Raw genomic sequence first — 23,827 nt, forward strand, 5'->3', positions numbered from 1 at the left:
CCCCCATTTCAATGACACCGTGACGGCCTGACAAGTGGCACAGCCCACTCTCGGTGCCACCGCCAAGAGCCAGGCTGCTGGCAGGTAGGTGTCAAGGGCACAGGAAGGGCCTGAGGACGGGCTTGTGAAACGGCCGATGCGGGACCGTTCTGTTCTGTAAGACCCAACACGGAGACCGCGGCCCCTTCGGGAAAGCCTGACTCCTTCCCTGCCCACACGCACGCCACGGCTCTGAGCAACAGGGAGGAACTGCAGACCAAAGCAACCTGCCCACGTGCTAGTGTTGTAAACATTTATTTAAAAAATACTACGGAGGAGAGACGTGGATTCAAAAAACAGAGTCACATACAGAAACAAAATGTATTGGACTGAAGAAAAAAAAAAAAAAGACACCATAGGCATTCCGGAGGGGAGGACGGTGGTAAACTATTTACACATCATTTATAAAAGAGCAAGTCTATAAAAAGAGTGTGATACCAAAGTATAAATGCGAAATATAGTGGCGCGTCATGTGAACAAGAAGAGACCAGTACCTCACAGAAACAGGCAGTGGAGGGAACCTGGGTGGGCTTTGTTTCGCTTTGTCTGCAAGGCCACTGGCGGTGTTCCGGCGCCTCCCTCGGTCTGTGTAGCACAGCAGTCCGGGGGGCAAAGAGGTGACGTGCTGTGAAAACAGCATAAAACGACTCCGAGGGCACCACCTCTACCAGAGAAATAAAATACAAATTTAGGTGACGAGCGTAAAAATCGGGCCAGTGCAGGTCACGTGGGCCCTGGGAGGCCTGGGGAGCGGAAGGTGGTTTCCTCCTGGCTCCTCCAGGGGGCGCTCCTGAACGCGGCGAGGCCCAGACAGGTGCCCGCCAGCCTGCTCTTCAGCAGCGGCTCTAGGTCAAGGTCAAGGACACTGGGCTCCTGCCCTACGAGCCTGGTCCTGGACAGCCTGGGGGAGATTACGCTGCTCTCTGAGACCCTTTCTGGGGGTTCGTTTGTGATTTGCTTCCTCCCTGATGAGCCCAACCGAAACATTAGGTTAAGCGTTGCCCGTGGTAATTAAATAAGACATGTGCCCGTCAGGGTGCAGCCAAGGCTGGCTGGGCTCTGGTGCTCCGGTCCCTTTCCTCCTTTGCGTGCACTGGCGCCCAATGGCAGCTCCTTCTGTACCGGAGGCAGCTGTGCTGAGGGCCGCGTTCTGAAAGGCTTCAGGAACTCCAGAAAGCTGAAGACTGGCTTGTCACCAGGGAAAGAGCCCTGCAGGTATCTGCTTTGCCTCAAGAGGAGGACAACAGAGCGGAAAGAGATCAATCGGAAAGCGAGACCAAGCGCCTTTTCAGGGCACCTGGGAATTCGGAAGGACGGTAACCCTGCGCTCACTGCAGACCGGCCCGGCCCTGGGCTACCTCGGCAGCAGCTGCTCACCCACCGCCACCCCTCCCGCCTCTGGAGCCCCCGTACGCTGACCAGCGACCCTGCTACCCTTAAGACTCAAGCTTTCTATCCAGGATTAGCAGTGCATGTCACAAGAGAGCCGGGAACTGGGCTCTAAGGACACGGAGAGAGCGAATGACAAGGAGCCTCTCCCACATCATGGGCCTTCTCGGCTTCCCCACCTGTCCCGGGACCCGGAGGCCGACCCGGAGGCTGGTTGGTTTTAGCACCCTGTCTTACCCCCCAAATCAAGAGCTGTCCTTCACGTGAGGAAATGGTGAGGGCACCAGCCCGCGGCAGCAGTGGAGGGCAGGGTGGCCAGCTGGCAGCACTTCCCAAGATGCAGCTCTGGAAACGTGTCTTCGGCACAGGAGGCGCGAGGAAGATGAGGGCACCACCTCTCTGCGCAGGGTGAGCGGAGATGACAGTTCCCGAGGCCGTGGTGACCCAGCTCCCAGGCAGGGTACTCGTTCTTGGGGTGAAATGCAGGTGAAGGCATAGGCAGGGGAGGTCCTCCAGAAAGACAGATGAAAAGGAAGCGCTCATCTGCCTTCCCACCTGCCCCCAAGAGCTCAGTTTTGAAGCACGATGTGGGAAAGAGGCTGGCGTGCAGTCCACAGAGCAGGAACTCCACAGATAGAACTCGGACAGATGGCTCAGGGAGCCCGGGCTGAGGGGAAGGCAAGTGCAGGAGAACAGCGGGGCCGTGACATAGGTAGTGGGGCTGCACTCCACGGCGGCCTCAGCTCTGCCCGGTGCCGAGCTCCCGGGCCCAGGCCCCAGCTCGCTGGTCCTCTCTCAGCCACCGTCACGGGCACGGGGGGGCCCTCACGCGCTGCAGGCTCCCGGCGCCCGGCTTCTGCTACCTCTGTACGATGTCACTGATCTCCTTCACGGAGCTGAGGAGTTTGCTGAAGTCCTGGGTGGCCGCCGGGCCACCCCCTGCTGTCGCCGGGCAGATCTGAAGCTCCCGAAGATTATTCTCCAGTTTGTTGATGGCCTCGCGGAAGGCGAATTTGTTCCTCATTTGCTGGATGGAGTCCACATAGCTCACACAGAACGTGTAGAGGTTCTTGCCGGCTTCCAGCACGGCGCTGTGGCTGGCCATCTGCTCAGAGTTCTTGGAGATGGCCAGGCACAGGGCCTCGGTGCCGTCCAGGACCATGCCCTTGGTGATGGCGCCACTGGCAATCCGCTCCGGAGGCTGGCGGGTTTTCCGAAGAGACACGCGGGTCGATATGAGAGGGATGAAGGCAGTGGAGGACGGCTGGTCCCCTGCCAGGGCAGAGGACGCTGACGGCAAGGCGGAGGGCGCAGGGGCGGGGCTGGCCGGGGTCCCCGCTGGCTTGGCGGACGACTGGGGCTTTGGCATGGACGGGAGCCCGGGCTTCCTGACGCCCTCTCCCAGCTGGCTGGGTTTGGCAGCGTCACCGCTCACAGCATCCACAACCAGAGCCATGGGTTTTGCTTTCCCGCTGGCACCTGTCTCCCCGGCTGCTTCCTGGCTCGGGCTCTGGGAGGCCTTCCCGGCTTTCCCAACGGCGGCTGGAGGAGGGGGCGGCGGGGCGGGTTTGAGCTTGGACAATTTCCCCTTGTCTCTCCCCGGGGACTCGGAGCAGGGCTTGGGCCTCCTCCCTCTGGACTCCTCGGCAGGGGCCTTGCTGCTCCCTCCAGAAGCCCCCGGCCCCGCCCTGCCGGTGGGGGGCACCGGCTCAGCAGGCGTCCCCAAGGCACTGGACTTCCCAGCCTCGTCCTTGTGGGGAAGGCTAGAGGAAGGCGCGACCACAACCTGCCTACGGAGGAGTCTGGGGGTCAGGCTGGGAGGGCTGGAGCCCGGGCTGGACTCAGCCGTGTCTTTGAAGACCTCGTCGGCTGCTTCCTCGGTCTTCTTCACCAGCCTGGGTGGGGGAGTGCCCGTGCCCCTGGTCACCTGGTCAGACCTGTTCTCGCTTGCCCGCTTCCGAGGCAGAGCGGGCTTCTCACTCTTGTGCCCTCCAAACGTGGACGAGTCAAACTGTCTCCCCGTGGACTGCAGATCCCGAGGCAGGGTGACCGAGCGCCACTCGGTGTCCCGGGCCCCGTGGGGCACGCAGGAGGCGGAGCAGGACCGCAGGAAGCGCTTGCTGGCGCTGCCGCCGCCCTCCTCCTCGCTGGCTGCTAAGCGGCTGCTGGTCAGCGTGCTGGACTTTTTCCACAGGTGGGGAGACCGGAAGCCTGTACCCCCCGACTCCCGGAAGGCTCCATTGGGGACGCCAGCGCCGCTGCCGGGCTTGAGGGACTTGGCTGGCTCGGCCGCGTCCGCGGGCGCGAGCGCCGGCGCCCCGTTGCTGATGTCTCGGCCTTCTTCCTCAGGGGCCCCCTTGCGCTCTGGCTGGCCGTCCATCTCCCGGAAGGAGCTGCTGCGTTTGGGAGGGGTCGGGGCTGTCTTCTTCTTCTTCTTGATCAAGGCACTGAACAAGTTGGTCTTCTTGTCTTTGGGGAGAAGGCGCTCGTCTTCATTCAGGCCGCCATCCTGAGGGCCTCGTTCTTTTCGAGGGAGCAGTGGAGACACGGCAGGCTCGTGGTCCAGAGGATCTGAAACACACGGGGAAGAGTTTAATGACTCCAGGCCAAAGGCGACCGACCGAGAGAGCGGGGAACCTGCCTGGACGGGCCGGCCTGTTCCTAGGGCAGCCACGGGTCCGGGCGCTGGGCTCTGAGAGGCCTGCCTGCGGCCCTACCGCCAGCCACCCGGCGCGTTAGTTCTCTCTGCTCGGCTTTCTCATCTGCAACGCGCAGGACGTTGAACCCGTCCACAGCGCTGCTGTGAGAATGTAATGCGGTAACGAACGTGACGCCACCACGGCTCTTGGCACGAAATTTCTCAGCAACTGCTGTCACTGTTGTTGGTATTATTATTAGGAGAAGCTTAGGTCTCTCTCCTTGAAGACAGCGCAGCAAAAAGCGGGGACACCCCCAGTCCCCTCATCTCTTTGCTGGTTTCCTTTCAAGTAGCAGAGTCCCCTCAACACCACTATCTGGAGAGTAAAAAGCAGGACAAGGCCAAGCACAGGGTCAGAACCTGTGCCTCTCAGACCAGTCAGCCGCCTGAGGCTCCCACGAGGATGCTCAGGAGGGAAGGGGCCACATACCACAGGGTGCAGTGACAATGGGCCATTATGCTTGGGAAACAAGATGGGTGACCTTTTAAAATTTTTAAATGGGCATTCTTTAAATATGAATAATAGCTTCTAAGAAATTTTTCTGCTGTTGCCAAGCTCCCCGCGAGTGAATGACAGAACTCTCCCTCCGAGGGCAGCTGCGAGCACGGTTGCCGTCAGCGCCCTGTAACTCAAAGCTGAGGTAGCGGGGGCCTTTGTGAGAACACCAGGCGGCACACAGGGCTTCTCAATCAGGGGAAGCCAAGGACCTCCCCCAAACCTTCATCCAGCGGAAGAAGGTGAAGAAAGTGAAATTCTAATGAATTATGCACAGCTCTATTTCAGGGCTGAACAGCTAATTGACACTCTTGGCTCACCATGAGATTACGTATCAAAATACCCCTCAGATGAATACTGATGGGCATAAATGAACACGATTGCTTATCAGTGGGCTTTTAATAAGCCGCGAGTTTTCACAGCAGCCTCTCCTCCCCACACCGTTCCACGACCTGAAATCGGGACCACTAACAGAAGGACGCAGGGGCCAGATTCTGGATAGTCTACACGCTATCGAAGCGGGGTGAGCAAGACGGTCCAAGGGCGCACCAAGAACGCACTCTAATTTAGATTCATTTCTTATGTAAACCTTTCAAGTGTATATTTTTGCTATATTTTATAGTATACATGTCTGTGCAGTAGTACATACACATACCTATGTATAAGACCTGCACACTCAACTTTTTTTTTTTTTAACATCTTTATTGGAGTATAATTGCTTTACAATGGTGTGTTAGTTTCTGCTTTATAACAAAGTGAATCAGTTATACATATACGCACGACCCCATCTCTCTTCCCTCTTGTGTCGCCCTCCCTCCCACCCTCAACTTTTTAAAATTAATATGGGTACATGATGAAAAAAAAAAATTGGGAATCATGGGGTCTACAGATTCTGGCTTTGTCCTGTCCCTTCCCATTCACCCAGCGTGTGGTCCATCAGAGCATCACCCAGATGCCGGGCCCACCTCAGACACCTCCATTCAGTTGGTCTGCTGTAGAACCAAGGCTTCTGTATTTTTTCTTTTTCTTTCTTTCTTTTTTTTTGTTGGAGGAACTGCTAAATCAGAACGGTCTTGCTCAGAGTCAAGCCCGGCACATAGGAAGCACTGGATCAGTGTTTGCTAATGGTACTCCGGATAACATCTCGAGAGCCCTTTTTCACCACTCCCACCGCCCTCGCTAGTCTAGGGAACAGCACCAGAAACAGTCTCTTCTCAGAGACCACGAGGGGACACCAGCTCTCCAGCTCTCCACAGGTGTCTCCTGGCTCCGTCAGTGCCAGTGAGTTTTTCATATCAGTGCTTTCACAACGAGCTGCTCTTCGTTTGGTTCAATATGTTATTATTGCTGTATCTGCCGCAAGAGCAACCACAAACGCTGTGAATAATACATGAAAAAGTGGGTTTGTTCTTAGTAGGTTTCATAAGCACCACTGCCTAAGCCAATGGCTCCTCAATGATGGGGCAGGGGGTTGCTGTAGGAAAAGGAGAACCTTCCTCTTTTCGAAGCTGGACCACTAGCACGGGGTCTCTGCCCGTCTTTCTGTGCAGTTTCCACTCACTGCTTCCCATCTGCCTGCGCCGGCTCTGAGGGTCGACTCCCCCAGGCCTCAGGCGGGTGCGGGGGGTGAGGACGTACCGGTCTCTCCTGGGCCCTTGGGGTGGGGCACCTCGGGCACGTCGGGGGCGTCTCTGTGCTCGGCGGCCCTCCTGGAGGTTCTCGTCTTGGTGGGCAACTCCGGGGCCTGCAGCAGAGTACCCGCAGCACCTCGCACGCCTTTCTTCCCCAATTCCTTTTCCACTTCTAAGAACCACAAAAAAACCAACAACAAAACCAGCGGTCAGCAGTAACGACGTCATTTTGGTATATGTTGGTTTTCTTTTTCTTTTTAAGACACGAGTAGAGTCATCAATACACAGTTACAGAGAAGAGATGCACATCCTGAGGAAACAGCACTCGAGCAGTTTTCAGAACCCTGGCTGCAAGAGACAGAGGGCCACCCGCCGCCCAGCCTTCTGGTCTCGGGTAAGCTGCTGGCCCGTGCGCTCTAGCAGGAAGTGGACTCAAGGACTGGGCTGGGGTCCCACATGGCCGCCCCTCCCATCCCAACCTCTCTCCGCACGGCAGGCACCGTAAGGACCGGCACTTTACCATCTGATATGCTGGATTCCTGGAACATTGTTTCAAAGGCTTGGTGGATTTCAGCGAAGGAGGGCCGGTCACAGGGATTCCACTGCCAACCTGGACAGATGAGACCCAAGTCAGACTACCCATGAGGCCTTGCTAACAAGCAGGGGATGAGAAATTCTCAAGGAAAAGCCTGGAAATTAAAGCAGCATTCCAACCCTGCTAACCATCTTTTGCTATGACAAGTTAAAGCGACGACTGCCACTGTGCCCTGTTGCAGACATTAAGAATTCGGAAAGACTTTAGATACCGGCAGGAATATGGATTATAAAATCCCAGGGACACGCTGACAGCAACAACTACATTTACAGATATGTTCTTCCCAACCTGCCTCTAGCAAATGCAGAAAATTACCCAACCAAGCAGCCTGCTTCCGATCTCACCCTTACTTCGTGGCTACCGAAGTCCGAACTCCTCATCAGCAAAGACGTGCTGATTAAAACAAGATTACAATGAGGATTAAGGACTGACTGATAAGCCCAGCGTAGGTGAGGACGTAGGGTCCCTCTCACATGTTTCTGGTGAGAATATAAATTCATAGAAACTTTTTGGGAAAACAATTTGAGAAAATCTATCAAAACTTAAAACGCACATGGCTCTCTGAACCAACAGTTCAACTTCTGTTAAGTACTAGCATAACGCACAGACGTAGGTATGTATGAGGGTGCTGGTTCCTGTCTTGTTCATAATGGCAAAAATCAAACAAATGTTCATCAAAAGAGGACTGGATGAATGAATAAATCATGTAATAGATGCCAGTCAGCTATATAAAGAAAGACACGAGGAGAGAAAGTGGGAGAGAGAGCTAGAGAGACAAAGAGCACAAGCTCTGAATTACGGACATGGAAAGACATGTCTGTTAAACTGCTAAGTGCAAAAAAAAAAAAAAAAAAAAAAAAAAAAAAAAAAAGTTGAGGGAATAAATTAAACATTAAAAAACAAGTGGATAGGGCTTCCCTGGTGGCGCAGTGGTTGAGGGTCCGCCTGCCGCTGCAGGGCACACGGGTTCGTGCCCCGGTCCGGGAAGATCCCACGTGCCGCGGAGCGGCTGGGCCCGTGAGCCATGGCCGCTGAGCCTGCGCGTCCGGAGCCTGTGCTCCGCCAACGGGAGAGGCCACAACAGTGAGAGGCCCGCGTACCGCAGGAAAAAAAAAAAACAAAAAACGAGTGGATAAAAGTCACCTGGAATATCTGCCTACTATACCAGAAATGTGTATTTATTAATAAGAAACCCAGGTTTGGTATCTATCAATCTCAGTTTTGCATTAAAAACAAACAAAAAACACTCACACATAAAATACTATGGGTAAATAAAGGCATACTGAAAAAAGTGGGGAAAAAAAAAGGCAGCAAACTGTTACATCAGTTGCTTCTGAAGAAGGGGAATGAAGAGAGGAAGTGGAATACTTCGATTTTTTAACTTTACATACATCCTCCTGCCCTGGGTATATGTAAAGTGCCCACAGAGACTTCTAGAACTGGCAGGGGAAGGCTCACATGCTCGCATGAGTTCGTAGACCTTCTCTGGGCAGCCTTCCGGGCGCTCCATGCGGTAGTCTTTCTCTAGGAGTTCATACACCTGGGACAGGTCAATTCCTGGGTAAGGTGACATGCCGTAGGTAGCAATTTCCCAAAGCAACACTCCAAACGCTAAAAGAAAAAAGAAAGAGCAGGATCGTTCAAGATGTGTCAGATTTAACTACATTGCATTTAAAACTGCTTAACTGTGCAGCAGACATCAGAAGTTACACCCTCAGAAGCAGGTCAGACACTGACATTTTACCCGGCTCTTAAATACCAACAGCCCCGGATAGAACAGGACAGAATGAGGCTTTCCGTTTACTCACTCCCACCGACTAAAACAGAAGGAGAGAAGGGGCCTGGGTTGATCAGCCCCTCCAGGGTCTTTTAGGTAAGCCTAGCCATCTTGTTGGGAGATGTGGTGGAAGGAACCTAGGACTGGAATTGAGGAGGCCATTACTACTCATGGCTCTGTGAGCAACTAGCCATGTGCCTAAGACAAGCCACCTCTCCTTTCTGGGTACAAGAGATTATCTCTAAGGGCCCTTCCAACTCCAAACATTTCATTAAAATCTTACAGAATCGTTGAAATTCCAGGTCCCATTAAGGAACCAGAACTCCTTGGAGAAACAGGTGATTCAGGTCTGGGGCAGAGAATGAACCTGGACTATTTTATCACTCCAGATAGCAGAGATGCTATAGAAGACTACAGAGTTTTGTCAAAAGGACCAGGAACAATTTGAAGTCCCCACTGGCCAAAGATGAGACAATCTGAATATCAATTTAAAAAACAACTGCAGTGGATTAATCAATAGTATACTCAAATATATTTAAATCCAAGAGCTTATAATAATATCACAAAAGAAAAACAACAAAAACCTGGTCACCATTGGAGGGTATTAAGAAACCAATTTGTTATCGTGGAAACCGGTAAATAATGGCAAGGAAGCAAACATTTATCCTATCTTTCCTGTATGAACTGTACCTCTACTATAAGCAAACAGTAGGGGAGAAGTTTCTTCTTATAGAAGTATTGAGCTAATAAATGCATAAGCAATGAGAATTAGAGAATTATCATTTGGCAACCCCTGATGAATCAGCGGATCTAGACAAAGGGAGAACATCAAGAATTACGGGCCTACTGATGAAATGTACACCCCTTCCTATGAAGTACTCTTACTGAAAAAACAAGCCAAACTCGAATGTGGGCAAGCTGTCTTGATCCAAATACCCATTATCTAGGGAGAGTGAAGACTGAAGAACATGGTAAATCTCACCACAGGGGTGCAGTGAGCAGAATCCAGAGTGTGGGAGACTTAAAGGACAAATGATGGGATTTCTTCAACAAATAACTAGCAAGGGACGCAGAGGGATAAAGAAGGAATTTACACTGTAGAGGAGACCTAAGGGCCACTGTCAACTAACAGCGCTGTGAGATTCCTAGTTCCATCCCAATTCAAACATACTGTTTAAAAAAAAAAAAAAAAAAAAAAAAAAGGTCTTCCCTGGTGGCACAGCGGTTGAGAGTCTGCCTGTCAATGCAGGGGACACGGGTTCGAGCCCTGGTCTGGGAGGATCCCACATGCCGCGGAGCAACTAGGCCCGCGAGCCACAACTACTGAGCCTGCGCGTCTGGAGCCTGTGCTCCCAACAAGAGAGGCCGCGACAGTGAGAGGCCCGCGCGCTGCGATGAGGAGGGGCCCCCGCTCGCCGCCACTGGAGAAAGCCCTCGCGCAGAAACAAAGACCCAACATTTTTCAAAAAAAGAAAAAAAAGCATGACTTTTATGATTTCATTGGAAATTTGAACACTGACTAGAGATTTGATAATATTCAGAAATTAATCTCAACTTGTGGTTACACAAATAAAAAAGTCATCTTTAAGAGACGTATGAAATATTCACGGACAAGGTATTATGCTGTCTGGGATCTGCTTTGAAATAACAAGGGCCGGGGGGTGGGGGGGGCAGGTGTACAGGATGAGAGGCACCATGAGGTGATGGCGGCAAAGCTGGGTGATGGGTGCCTGGGGCGCATTAGGCAACTCTGTCTCCTTGAGTGTATGCTTACAATTGGCATAATAAAAAGTTCGTTTCAAAGAAGTAAAAATAGAATACTGTTACACGAGGCTTCAGAGGGTAATATTCTATTTGAATCCCCAACCAAACTATACAGCATTCTCTCCGCAGAGGAAGACTCTGGGTGCCTGCAGGGTGGGCCGGCTGCCCCTGCAAACCTAGGCAGCAAACTAAAAGTGAAGACATAAAGATGGTGAGTGGGGGGAAAAAAAGTTAATCTGAATTATTTTGGAAGAAAAAAAGCTCACTTTTACTTCATTTTGGACAGAAAACAGAGGAGAAAAGATTTTAAAATGAAGAAGAAGTAAGAAAGAGAATTAAGGAGTGAAAAAGAAATGAAAGAGCAAGAAAGAGGAAGTGAAAAAGCAAGGAGAGAAAGAAAAACAGGGAAACAGCCCCAGCCTGCACGGGCGAGGACGAAACCGGAGCAGCAGCCCTTACCCCAGACATCCGACTTGATGGAGAACTTGTTGTAGGCCAGGCTTTCAGGTGCCGTCCACTTGATGGGGAACTTGGCCCCGGCGTGGGCTGTGTAGGTGTCCCCTGTCATTAACCTGCTCAGGCCGAAATCAGCCACCTTCACCAAGTGGTTTTCCCCTACCAGGCAGTTTCGGGCAGCAAGATCTCTGGGAAAGGAAAAAGTTAATCTGTGAGAGTTCCCGGCCAGCTTTCCAGCTTCACAAGTCCACCACCGCCGTCTATAAAGGTGCAACACCGACAATGGGAAAATGGAGTCCGGGCCCCCTGGGGAGCAGCGCCCGTCCCTCGGCACCCACCGCGCTCCCACGCGTAGAGGGTGGCACAGGCAGCAGGCTCCCTGGCCCCATGGCCTGGAGCAAGTTAATCACCCTCGGATTCAGTTATGCCAGCCATAAAATGAAGATGATAATGACGGCGCTTACTTCTTAGGGTGGTTGTGAGTGGTAGCGAATTAATAGGTAAAGCACTTCGACTGACGCCTGGAGAACAGTGTCATCTACGCGTCTGTTCAGTTATTACTGCTCTGTGCCAGGCACGGGGCACAAACGCATAGGCCAGGCCTCGATCTCGAGAAACTTAACATCAGACTGAGTCTCGCTTGTCCTATTCAGACTTGACAGGACAAAATAAAAATAAAGCCCACGACATCCTTTCCCCAGATGTATTTCCCACTGTCCTATTTCTTCCTGATGCTTATCCAAATGTGTCCTATAAATTCTCTCCCGTGTAATCAGCTTCCTCTCGCCTCCTGATTCTCCCTGGGAAGTAGGAGTCTAATCTTTGGTTTACGGACATTAACCATGAAATCGCAAGGCAAACTGGAATGAGGGATGAGAAGACGCGGCAGCTCAAGGCGATGGCTGCGTAAGCTAGCCTGATCATCAGCGATCAGAGGGGAAGGAAATACAGGACAGTTGTGCCTAACAGGATTTTGGTAAAGCACTTAAAGTTTGCTTGAATGAAGAGAGAACGAACCTAGTCGTGCAAGGCAAACCAGGAGTCAAGAAATCTCAATCTGCAGCCTCAGAGGGTTCACTTTCTTGAGTGACAGGAGCATCTGAAGCAGGCTCTCATGGAGCAGAGAAAATCTGTCTTACAAGGAACCGCCAGCATTTCACACATGCTACTCTTACTCCTCACTATGAAGTCTCACGTACGGGTTTCACACTTGAGTTAATTGGGTAGGAAAGGTCACCATGGTGGCGGGAGAACGTCTCGTGTAGAAGACTCCGGCAAAGCCCATCAGCCTCCGTCCTGCAGAGGCCGTCACTTTGCTAGGAAGCCATTTCCACCAGCAAAGAATGCAAAGACCAAGATAACTGTGGCACACTTGAAGGTCAAAACACTCCAGGCTTTAAAGCAGCAAAGACGCTTAATTCAGAACTACGTATACACAATTCTGACAGTCGTGGAAACATCCCTGAACCAGATGACAGCAAGTTAAGTGGAGAATGAAATGATAATGAAGAGAAGGAAAAACACGCAGCACAGAAACAAAACCCACGCACGGCTGTTACTGAGCGCTTGTGTAAAAGCAATGCCACCGGCTCCCGGCAAGAGGTCATAACTGATGAACCCCGGCCCTGGAGGAGCAATGAGCGCTCTACTCCAGAGGGAGCCGTGACGATTACAAGGGGCGCCTTTTATAAACTTCATTCAATATTCCTCTTAGCCCAAAATGGTTCCGAAGTGAAATATTCAATACTTCTCAGCCTGGGGATGAAGCGCTCTGGCGGTCCAGGGGCCAGGCCGGGCTGAACTTAGGCCCGGATGCACGCCCGAAGCCGGCGGCGCCAGGAACCCGGCGTCTGCCTTTGCTCCGAGGTCCGATGAGCTGCCAGCACTGAAGTGACAGGCTGAGCCAGAAGACCTCGCAGGTTGGGGCTTTTTGTCGAAGGATGCCCGCGCCCCCCAGACCTGTGTGGGGGCAGCTTGGCCGGGCTCCTACCTGTGGATGAAGTTCTTCTTCTCCAGGTACTCCATGGCCGACGAGATCTGAGTGGCCATGTACAGCAGCACCACGGCGTTCACCTCCTGCCGGTTACACTCCCTCAGGTAATCCAGCAGGTTCCCATAGGTCATGAACTCAGTGATTATATAGAACGGGGGCTCCCGGGTGCAGACCCCTGCCAACAAGACAAGGCTTCGGTGTGCTGCCCTGCTCCCGACTGAACGCATATCACGAAAAGACGAGCCCTGAAGAACAAGGCTTCCGAAACGGATTCGGACTCTGCCCCTGCGTCCTGGGCCCAAGTTCTAAGATGGTTCCACGCACTGGTGGGTTGAGATTATGTTCCTGTGGGAGGGACGTGGCCCCGCTCTTTCCTTCCTCTCAAGCCAATGAACTTCAACAGGAAGAGGCTGCCACTGAGTTCGTAAGCAAAGGCCGGGCCGCATCAGACAAACTAAATCACTGTTAGTTCAACGCCCGCCACCCACCCCCCACTCCCCGCAACTGGATACGTCTACGTACAGAATCCCTCCCGTGAAGGAAACCTTGAAATTCTTAGGTTTCAGATGCCAATTTGCATTTGACTGCTTTTGGGTATCAATTTAAAGGAATAACATTCTCCCTCGCTCACGTGGGCACACGGACGGACACACACACGCCCCCCTCCCACACAGGCCTCCTTTTACCAAGGGCTGGACGCTGGTGGGGGACAGATGCACAAATGAGAAACCTCAGTGCAGTGAGCCACCCACCTCTTCTCTAATAATAGCACCTGTCTCACCCCAGAGGGGTTAATTCAGAGGCCCCCTCCCTCCAGAGCGCCACACACTCACCGAGTAACTGTACTAAATTGGGGTGCTTGATCTCTTTCATTACTGCGGCCTCTTTCAAGAACTCTTCCACCTCCATGGTATCCTCCTGCAGGAAAAAAAGAAGTGATGACATCATCTCGGCAAGGCAAGTGCTGAAGTGGGGAAGTACGACCTGAATGGTTAACACAAACTGGAGCTTCCACGAACAACCATCCCGGTCCACCAGGCTCAACCACGACATCGCTCTGGGCAGGTTCCAAGGTGGCCCGATCGTCACCCGCACCGGCACAAAGGATCTTCCACGTCAGTGCTGAGCTCTGGAACCCTGGGCACTACGCCCAGGCGGGCTGTCTATGCCGGTGACGTGCCCTGGCGGCTCTATGCAGACTGTACTTGTTTCCACCACCCGTGGGGTTTGTGGGGAGCAAGGGAGATGTGTACAGGCAAACACCACAAACTCGGTGCCACTTCCCTAAGGAACAGCTGGCTTCCAAGGCCTCCCAAAATGCTTAATATATAAAAAAAGAAAAATCACTTGAAGAATCCGAAATGTACTTGATTTAAGAGAAGAGACCTTGATGACGCAAAAAGATGTACAGCGCTGCCAAAGAACGATGCCTCAAGATATGGCAGAAAGAGAGGATGCTGAACTTCTTAAGAATGCGGTCTCATGGGGCTCTCAGTGAAGCAATCACCACTACCTGTCAGGTCAATTACTCACAGATTCTAAAATAATCTTCACCAGCAGCTCCCCTAACAACGGCTTCACAAGTATCATCAGTACACATCACGTTTTAGGCCAGTTCACAGTATTTAAATGCCAAGGGGAGACAAAGATATCAGCAAACGCCCAGAGCAAATGCGATAATGTTTCTGCATTTCCTCACGTATCAGTCTGGAGTGCTGTTGTCGGCTCTGTTTTCAGGAGCCTGGCTGTGGCTTTACGTCGGGTAAACCTCTTTTTGACGTAAAGAACCCACTGTCCTCTCAACTGACCATCCAAGCAAGAAGCAGGTGGGTGATACGTGACACAGTCTGTTGCTATAAAAACCAGCAAGGGAAGCAGGACCCCACCCTCCAAGTTTCAACATGGAGTCTGAGTCTGTCTGAAGAGCAAGACTGCAGGGGAGACAGGGAGAGAGCGTCTTGAAAACTAGATTCCCCAAGAAAAGCTTTATCAACTGTACTTTAAATGTGGAGCTTTGCTTACACTGTACCTGCCCCTTCGGGAAACAAAGAGCTAGAGTGCCCCACTCCCTGTGGCTAGCCGGTTCCTACCCTGGCGCGTTGCGGAAGACTTCCAGAGGACGGGTCACCCTTTACTTAGTGCTGTCTTGCTTTGGTCAATCACGTTTACAAGCGAAGCATGACCAGTGAGGAGATGTGTCAGCCCACCATCGCTTAGCTTAGGGCTCGATGGGACTGAAGCTTAGGCACAGTTTATCGCTCTTTAAAAATGTGAGCTGCTCCTAATGTCAATGAAACATCTTGGGTAGTCTCTGTGTCAAGCTGCACGGGTGGGCAAAGAACACACCCCTGCCACCACCTCACTGGCTGTTTAGTTCTTCGGAGTCCTCCCTGCTCCTGGACATGCTCAGCAGGCCACGCCGTTTCTGGCGTGGAGTGCTCTGATCGACCAGGTGACACGCCACTACTGTCAACAGCCGGAGGGCCAAGTGCCTGCCAGAACCAGGGCATTCAGTGGCGCTCATGCGAGGACCCGGGCCTTTACGAATCTTGCTCAGCCAACAACATGTTCAAAAAGTAGCTCTCAAATGAAGCTTTCTAGATTTAAAGCACCACATAATGAACCTCGCACAGTGAAATCGTTTCCGATATAACACTGCTCTTGCAGCTACTGACTCTTTTCTATAAGAACCATGTTCTAGGTCTTGAGAGGCATGGACATGCAAAAGGAACACTATGGCTTTCAAAGGCATCCCTCTCCTGCTTGTCTCTCTTCACACACACACACACACACACACACACACACACACACACACACACACGAACCGCACGCACATGATGTGTGGACAGTATAAATAATTCCTTGTTTTTTCTTTCAGGACAATCAGTGTGAACTTGTCTCCCCCTGCTGGAATCAGACCTGGTTCACTTTATAATTTAAACTACTAACAGCATCCTACACTTCTAGCTGTGTTAAACTGGAAATATCCCTGATGCTCTCCCTGTTATATTCCTTTACTTTTATTTTAAAAGTTTCCATCATCTTTTTGAAGAGGATTCTTCCATTTACAGAGTAAAATAAAAGTAATTCCGAATGATTAGGGCAAAGGCAACGCTCTGAATAAAAGCTGTGAATTTCAGTCTTGCCTGTCAAGGAGGGAGTTGGGCCAACTGCCCTCTCTTCACGAGGACTGACGGGCCTGGCCAGATGTGGACGGATGCTCTGGCTGGCACAGAGGTTCAGAGGATGGTTGTGAGTTATACCGACCAAGCTCTGCGGCTGTGTAACCATGGCAAGTTACCCACATAACAGATAACAGATTCTCTCTGGACTTGTTTTCTCATCTACCACGTGGAGAGAACAGCAGTATCTGCCTCGTGCACAAAGAGCGCCGAGGGCAGTGTCCAGAACACGGTCAGCACCCGCTCAGGGGGACTCACTTTTATTATTATTAACACAGTTGATCTCTACTCCTGAGACGCAGACGAAACACATTGCTTGTATGGAAGACAGGCTGGTTCTTTAATTAACGCTGGCTTTGTGGTCTTTCTCAAAGATACATTCTTCCAGACTCAACATCTCACAGGTGTTTTCTAACCAGCTTCGTCCCTTTTGCTCACTGGCCTCATCCCCAAGAGTAGGAATTCTACAGCATAAAAAAGAACACTATTTTTTTTTTTTTTTTGCGCGGTACGCGGGCCTCTCACCGCCGTGGCCCCTCCCGTCGCGGAGCGCAGGCTCCGGACGCGCAGGCGCAGCGGCCACGGCTCACGGGCCCGGCCGCCCCGCGGCACGCGGGATGCTCCCGGACCGGCGCGCGAACCCGCGTCCCCCGCATCGGCGGGCGGACCCTCAACCGCCGCGCCACCCGGGAAGCCCCAAGAACACTATTTTAAAAGACAGCTCAGCGCCCCGCTGCTGCGGCACAGCTTTTAGAGCTCCGCACGCCTCCTCTCAGCAGGGACCCCTGGCCCCGGAGCTGGGCTCGTGTCTAAGACAGATCAGTTTCCACATGTTTCCGGTTCTTACCCGACGTCGGGGGAGCAAGGTTACCAGCACGGAGAAGTGCCACCCTGCACCTATCAGCTCGACCAGGGTCCACACGCTGGAGAGACGGGGCAGTTTCCGAGCTAGACCGAGGAAGGCGGGTGGTTCACAAACCAGGTGGGGGACTCGACGCTCAAGTGAAACAATCTCACAGAGGAGCCCCCGTGACTCCGGTCCCCCAGTACCGCGGCCGTATCTAGCTCCATGGCCAGAAGGGAAGCCGCTGCCCGAGCGACTGCGACATGGCAGTAGCCTCTCTCCCCAGCGCACAGCCCCCGTGCCGCCGTGAAGGGAGAGCCACCGCATGCGACGGCTCAGTGTTCATGCTGTCCTGGAGCCCTTTTTTCCTGCGGGGGAAAATAACAAACATAAGACCCAAACCAAAACATACTGTGCTGGTGAGGGCAGGGAAAACAGGCACTTCCTCCACACCAGTGGTGGAGTGCAAATTGGTTCGAGCTCTTTGATCCAGCAGTTCTACTCGGAGCTGACCTAACAGGACACTCTCCCACGTGTGCAAACAAGGAGAATCCCTGTGCACTGCTCGTGACAGCAAAGTAGTGGAAAGAAGACAAATGTCTACTGAAGGCCGGTGAGATATTAAAATATATCCACACAAAAACAAGACCACCTTACACGTACTGTCAAGGAATAACTGCCAAGACACCTTAAGTAAACAACAGAGGGTACAGAGCAGCAGTGTCTATAGCACACTGCCATATGGTTAAGAAAGATACGTGCGGGTGGACTGTTTCTGGAAAGACACCAAAATCAAGGGTAGAGGAAACTATCTGTATATATTACCTATTGGAAAAATAGGTAAAGAATTGAGTACAGCGCTAAGTTTTAACTTTTTTCAACAGTGTTAATTTCTGCTATTTTAGTAAATTTGTCAGCTAGCTTATGAGTCAATCTTAATAAGACAATTAGATTAACAGTAGACCTTTCCAAATTCTATTACGTACACAACTGTTTCAAGAAAGCAAACTGACTTACAAACTTACTATGCAGCTCATCTGAAACTTGGGGCTTCTTGTACTTGACAGCTCTCTGAGGCACATCCTGCCTTTAACAAAGAGAGTACATGCCTAGGACCTGCTGAACAGTGTCAGAATTCAAACTAGCCGGTCCCCGTCAGGGGGCCTTTGTTGCCACTCCAGTCTCCCACCCATAGGGGCCAACCTAGTGCTCCTTCTCTTCTCTTCGGGTCTTCCTCTTGCCCTGAAGGAACAGGGCCCAGCGGTGGATAAAAGTAGGGCCTCGCTCCCGTGCTGGTTAAGGAGAGGCTGGTCCTGACCGCTGCGGACCCACAACACCAAACACCCAGGACAAGGAGGCCCGGCCCAAAGCGGGGCTCAGTGAGAAGCGGCGGGACAAACAAAAGCGTGGGATAGAACTGCAAGGACTTCCCAAGTAGTCGTCAAGAGAGAGGCGGACCGTAGCTACAGCCTGAGGGAAGTGAACGGGGGCAGGGGGGGGGGGGGGAGGTGTTGGGGAAAAGGTGATTTTTAAAATGCGTAATTGTGGTTTATGTATATTTTTCATGGCATATGAGAAATCAGAACCTGAGTAACAATTTAAAAAAGGACCTGGGCTTTGGAGCAGGATGCCTGGGTTCAAATCCTGGCTCTGGCACTGCTAGCCATGTAACTAACGCTAGGTCAGTTACTTAACCTCTCTCTGCTGCAGTTTTCTCAACCTTAAATGGTGGTAATATCAGTGGCCTTCTCTTAAGGTGGCTGGAAGGATTAAATGAGATGCTCTATGTAAAGCGTACAGCACTCAGCCTCAGGCACGTAGTAAGAATCAATAAACATGAGCCATCGTGCTATTTAGAACCCACTCAAACGCTCAACGTCTGTAGTGGAGACGAACGCCCCCAAAGTTGATACTAATCTTATTTGCCAAGTGGGAAACATACTGTACAGATGTTTTTTGTGCAGGGTGGGGTGGAAGGAGGGATAATGTATTTAGCAGTTGCTCAGTACCTTATTTTGGGTTGATATACCTCTAGAAAATGACACAGTCCCTTGGGACTTCCCTGGTGGCACAGTGGTTAAGAATCCGCCTGCCAATGCAGGGGACACGGGTTCGAGCCCTGGTCCGGGAAGATCCCACATGCCGCGGAGCAACTAAGCCCGTGCGCCACAACTACTGAGCCTGCGCTCTAGAGCCTTTGAGCCACAACTACTGAGCCCCTGTGCCACAACTGTTGAAGCCCGCTCGCCTAGAGCCCGTGCTCCACAAGAGAAGCCACCGCACGGAAGAGTGGCCCCCACTCACTGCAACTAGCGAAAGCCCGCGCGCAGCAACGAAGACCCAAAGCAGCCAAAAAATTAATTAATTATTTATTTTAAAAAGCTAAAAAAAACCCATATAGATGCAGTCGGGTTCGAGCCCTGGTCCGGGAAGATCCCACATGCCGCGGAGCAACTAAGCCCGTGCGCCACAACTACCGAGCCTGCGCTCCAGAGCCCGCGAGCCACAACTAGTGAGCCCGTGTGCCTAGAGCCCGTGCTCCACAGCAGGAGAGGCCACCGCAATGAGAAGCCCGCGCACCGCAACGAAGAGTACCCCCGCTCGCCGCAACTAGAGAAAGCCCGCACGCGGCAACGAAGACAAAAATAAATTAATTCATTAAAAAAAGAAAGAAAGAAAATGACACATTCCCTTTTCCCTAATTAGCTACCACTTGGAGTGACTATTCACAGAAACCTATGCAACTATATTCTGTAATTTTTTTAATGAACTATGGGATCACAAGTTAATAAGGCTCTGAGGAAAAAGCATTAAAAGTATAATAAAAAGCTTAATAACACATCATTAGAGAAGGATGTTCTAGAAGGCACCCACTTCCAGATAATTCTGATGTACTGGTATAAAAAAAAAAAAACACCGCCGAGCTCCAGGGGGTCCCTCCTCCAGAATCATCTTCTTCAGTTGTTCGGAAAATAATGGCACAGCATCAGCTACTGAGCTACAGCTTCCCCAAGTGCAAACTCGACCTCTTTTTAGAGTTTTCCAACAAGCCTTTCCTGGACTGCTATCTAGTGTATTTTGTGCTTTTGCTCTTGTTTTGTTTCGGCAAACCCTTGGAAACGTGTGGCCAGCGCCTGGGCCTTTAACAGTCCTGCGTGCTGGTCAAGGCCCAGTTTCCCTGGGCCTGGTCTTCGGCCGTGTGCCGCCCTGGGACACTGGAGCGCACACCTCCCCGTGCCCTGGCCTGGGCTCTGGGAAGTGAGGCAATCGCTGCTCGGCCCATTCGAGGGCTCGCCAACCTAGGCACCGCTGAGAGCAGCGAATCTGACCGCCTTATTCCCGTGCATCAAACCCTTCAACATGCCCCACTGCCTCCGGGACAGCGTCCCAGCTCCTCGGCCAGGTTCAAGGCCTCCGTGACTCGGCGAGCCCCCTCTGCCCCCTACCTTCCTCTCCTGGCCCCGTTCCCTTGGCCAACCCCTGCTCGCCCCGCTCGCAACTCCCGTCCCGCTTTCTCCCTGCCGAGCAGAGCTCACCCGTCCCTCCTCTCGTCCCCACGCGGTGCCAAAGCTCTGCGCTCGTGCCCCTAACACAGCCCTTGTCACGCCACACCGCAGTTACTGTCATACTTGCCTATTTCTCCTACTAACTAGACTATACTACCAACCAGATGATTCTAACCACCTAGGCTAGCCTGAGGTGAAGAACTCTGTCCAACTCATTTCCACAATCCCAGCGTTAAGCTCAGGATCTGGCAAATAAAAGTGAGGAGTTTGATAAATGCTTATTAAGTTAAAGAAAATCCTATCTGGAAAATATCCAGGGGTCCTCGAAATACCCATGCCACCACCATTCCCCTCCCCCCTCCCCAAGCGTCAGTCCTGCCCCAAGGACCAAGCTAAGGGGACACAGTCAACACGAAGGGCAGGAAGCCACCTCTGGTTTCTGGGACTAAAGAATGCAATCTTTTCTCTGAAGTGTCACTTCATATCAACCAGAAATCACAATTTCCATTTTATTGTGCCTCTGAGTGAGGGCAGCGGGGAAATGACCGAGTCCCGAAAAGGCGGGCATTCTGGCTGCGCGCACCTGACCGACCTCCAAGAAGCACGCGCGCACTCGGGTTCGTTTTTCCCAGTGGCGGGCGTTTCAGTTCTGCTTCTTTGTTAACAGCTGCAAAACGGGGCTCCCTCTCTCAATTTCTGTGCATAGGTCAACATAATGGGAGTGCATTTAAAGCAAGCGAAAGCCACACGGGGCAACACTAGGGGACACTCTCACCACAGCTAACCACATGGCTCACCGTTTGAAGGAGGCGAGGCCTGCAAATTGAACTTCCTTCCCTTGGCTCGCCAACAACCGCTAGAGACTACAGACGCCAGGCGTCAGCTGAGGGTGGAAGTCGCAGCCATGACAGCGGGCAGGCTGTACCCGAGGCCCCGCGGAGCCCCCATGTCTCCTTGGTGCCTTCCTAGAGGAGGCAGCCCACACCTGTGCTTCCAGAAGTTTGGACACACGATTTGGGGAATGGGAACCTGCTAGAAACACCCAATGCACTTGCCTCTCAAATCCACCAACAAAAATCCACGGACGAGTCACGTGCATTTCGGTTACATCTCCTACAACTCAGAGACCCGCCTCCCACCCCCCGCCCCCCTTCTCTTAACTCAGTAGGAAGCGATCCAGATGCCACACAAACAGAACGGAAACCCACGGCTTTAAAACACCCTTGCCACCGAATGAAAAAACTCCTCCAAATGACTAATCTTTTCACGCCAAAAAAAACCACAGCACTCCTCAGCTCTCGACATATGTGGAAACACACTGAGAATAAGAGAACGAGTCAACCCGAACACAGAAACGCCGACGGCTCGAGCCGAAGAGCGAGGCCCCGGGCCGCGTGCACAGGCAGGCGTCGCTGCGCCCCAGCGGACAACAGGCCACCCTGAACTAAGGTGGCGCGCCGCCTCGAGGCGCCGAGAGCAGCGAGGCCCTCGCTGGACGGACAGCGGGGCGGGCCCGGGCTTACCTTCAGGGTCTTCACGGCCACCGTCAGGCTGTACTTCTTCCACACGCCTTCGTACACCTCCCCGTACTGGCCTCCGCCCAGCTTGTGCTTCATGGTGATGTCCGTGCGCTCCATCTCCCACTTGTCGTAGTTAGGGGACACGCCGTAGACGGTGGGCTTGTTGCGTTTGGGGGCCGGGTAGTGGAGAGTGGTGATGAGCCCGTCGGCCACCGTTGAGTGGTGATGAACCAGCTCGGCCAAAGTGTTGAAGCGGCTCTCTGAGGAGACGTAGAGCTGAGGGGACAGGGACGGCCTTCAGCCACAGAGCGACACACACGCCAACAACTCCGGAGGCCAGCTTCGCTGAGCCTTACTTTAATGCACGGCAGAACCTCAGATAAACGACTCTCCACACGGGGCCGAGTGTTCCGAAAACCACTTATGTTGTGTTTCTCCATGCCCTCCTCCACCTGCCTCATTTTCACACGTCTGGTTCTCTGTAAGCATTCTGAGCCCAGCGTAAACGTCCACGAAGCAGTCCCTGACCACCCAATGTAGAGCCATCACCCGGCACCAGTTAGTCATCCTATCACCCGTCTTACTTCTCTGCGCTGTACTTACCGCTAGCTGACATCTCCTTGTTTATCTGCCTGATGACCGTCTGTCTCCAGCTACTAGAACGTCAGCTTCATGAGAACAGAGCCCTAAGCTGTCTGCTTTTATCCTGTAGCCCCAATGTCCAGAACAAGAAATGAGCACATAGCAGGTACTCAATAAATACTGTTGATTAAATTAATAAAGAGTAGAACTTAATAAGCATTTGCCGACTGGAAAAGAAAGTCATTTTTAATTATTATTACCTAAAACCTATAATTATATAATCATCTAGAACTAAACAGTGATCAGAGATGAAAATCACTAGAAAACATAAATCTCCTGCTCATTCCTGCTCCCTCGATTTGGGCTGAGTAAGAAGCACCAGAGGGCAAGACCTACAAAAATCCCAGCAGTATGCCCACGTGAGATGCCCTCGCCAGCGCTCTCCCAGAACAGGGTGGGGACCGGGGGGGCTGCACAGAGGCCGTACAGCCTCCTCCGGCACAGGGAAGTCAGGAGAAGGGATATGAGACACAAGCGCACGTGAGTCTCTAACTGGGACCTACAGCGGGTGAGACCCTCCCTGGGTCATTCACGTCTGGACGCTGCGAAGGGGAGGAAGGCAAAGGTGCAGGCTGGCAGAGAGCAACAATGTGGATGGCGACAGCTATCTTTCTTCTCCTCTCTTTTCTTTTGTATTTGGTTTGGTGATGTAGTGAGGGGATACTTCCTTACCAAGACCAATTCACATTAAAATTCACATAGAACATCTGGACTCCAGGCACATAACTGAATCTGTTGGCTCACTAAGGGCAGCCCATGAGTGCTGATGGTGGAAAGGATACTAAGAATCATGACTAGGTGTTCACTGAAGACGTGCCCAAACTGCAAAGACACGGGAAGGAGGAAACAGATCTGGGACAGTGGTGATGCCTGAGGCCAGAGGGACAAAAAGGAACAGGATCAGTCAGCTGTAGCTGTAATATCTTACTACTCAAAAAAAAGAAACAGGAAGAAAAAGCCTGAAACACATATGGCAGCGCCAAGGCCTTGGCTGTTGGCGATGGTAGGCTCCATTACCTTCTGCGTGTTTGCAATGTTAGGTAATAAAAATACTTCAGAAGAAGGAAATAACAACAAATATACAGTCTGAACCATCTGTCAGTCTCAAGAGGGTAAACAGGAGTCTTTAACAGGAGATTTTTTTCCCCTTGTTTGCTTGGGGAGATGACAAACAAATTTTTAAAAATCATGCAAGCCAATGGCAAACTCTGGCTTAGAGATTTATAATTTACAATCTTTCTGTAGCAATCCTACTAAAATAAAATTCTGAGCAACCCAAGAATTGTCCAGAAAGA

The 23,827-nt window shown here is 52.0% G+C and overlaps 1 protein-coding gene across 6 annotated transcripts in view; it reads right to left on the reverse strand.

The window, feature by feature from the left end:
• Window positions 1-284: 284 nt before the first annotated feature.
• ABL1 (ABL proto-oncogene 1, non-receptor tyrosine kinase) overlaps window positions 285-23,827 on the reverse strand; it is a 135,740-nt gene continuing 112,197 nt past the window's right edge. For 3 of the 6 annotated variants that reach the window (XM_007115563.4, XM_024126254.3, XM_028497434.2), the window contains 8 exons: window positions 21,894-22,166; window positions 13,672-13,756; window positions 12,836-13,013; window positions 10,849-11,033; window positions 8,307-8,459; window positions 6,774-6,863; window positions 6,261-6,425; window positions 285-3,999 (listed from right to left, as the gene is read on the reverse strand). In XM_007115563.4, the coding sequence (XP_007115625.1) occupies window positions 2,288-3,999; window positions 6,261-6,425; window positions 6,774-6,863; window positions 8,307-8,459; window positions 10,849-11,033; window positions 12,836-13,013; window positions 13,672-13,756; window positions 21,894-22,166 (2,841 nt within the window). In that variant the 3' untranslated portion in view covers window positions 285-2,287. Of the gene's footprint in view, window positions 4,000-5,348; window positions 6,000-6,260; window positions 6,426-6,773; window positions 6,864-8,306; window positions 8,460-10,848; window positions 11,034-12,835; window positions 13,014-13,671; window positions 13,757-21,893; window positions 22,167-23,827 lie in introns of those variants that run through there. The other 3 variants (XM_007115566.4, XM_007115565.4, XM_007115564.4) reach the window with 3 other exon arrangements.

Source organism: Physeter macrocephalus, chromosome 13, assembly GCF_002837175.3.
Source record: "Physeter macrocephalus isolate SW-GA chromosome 13, ASM283717v5, whole genome shotgun sequence".
NCBI classification, from domain to species: Eukaryota; Metazoa; Chordata; class Mammalia; order Artiodactyla; family Physeteridae; genus Physeter; species Physeter macrocephalus.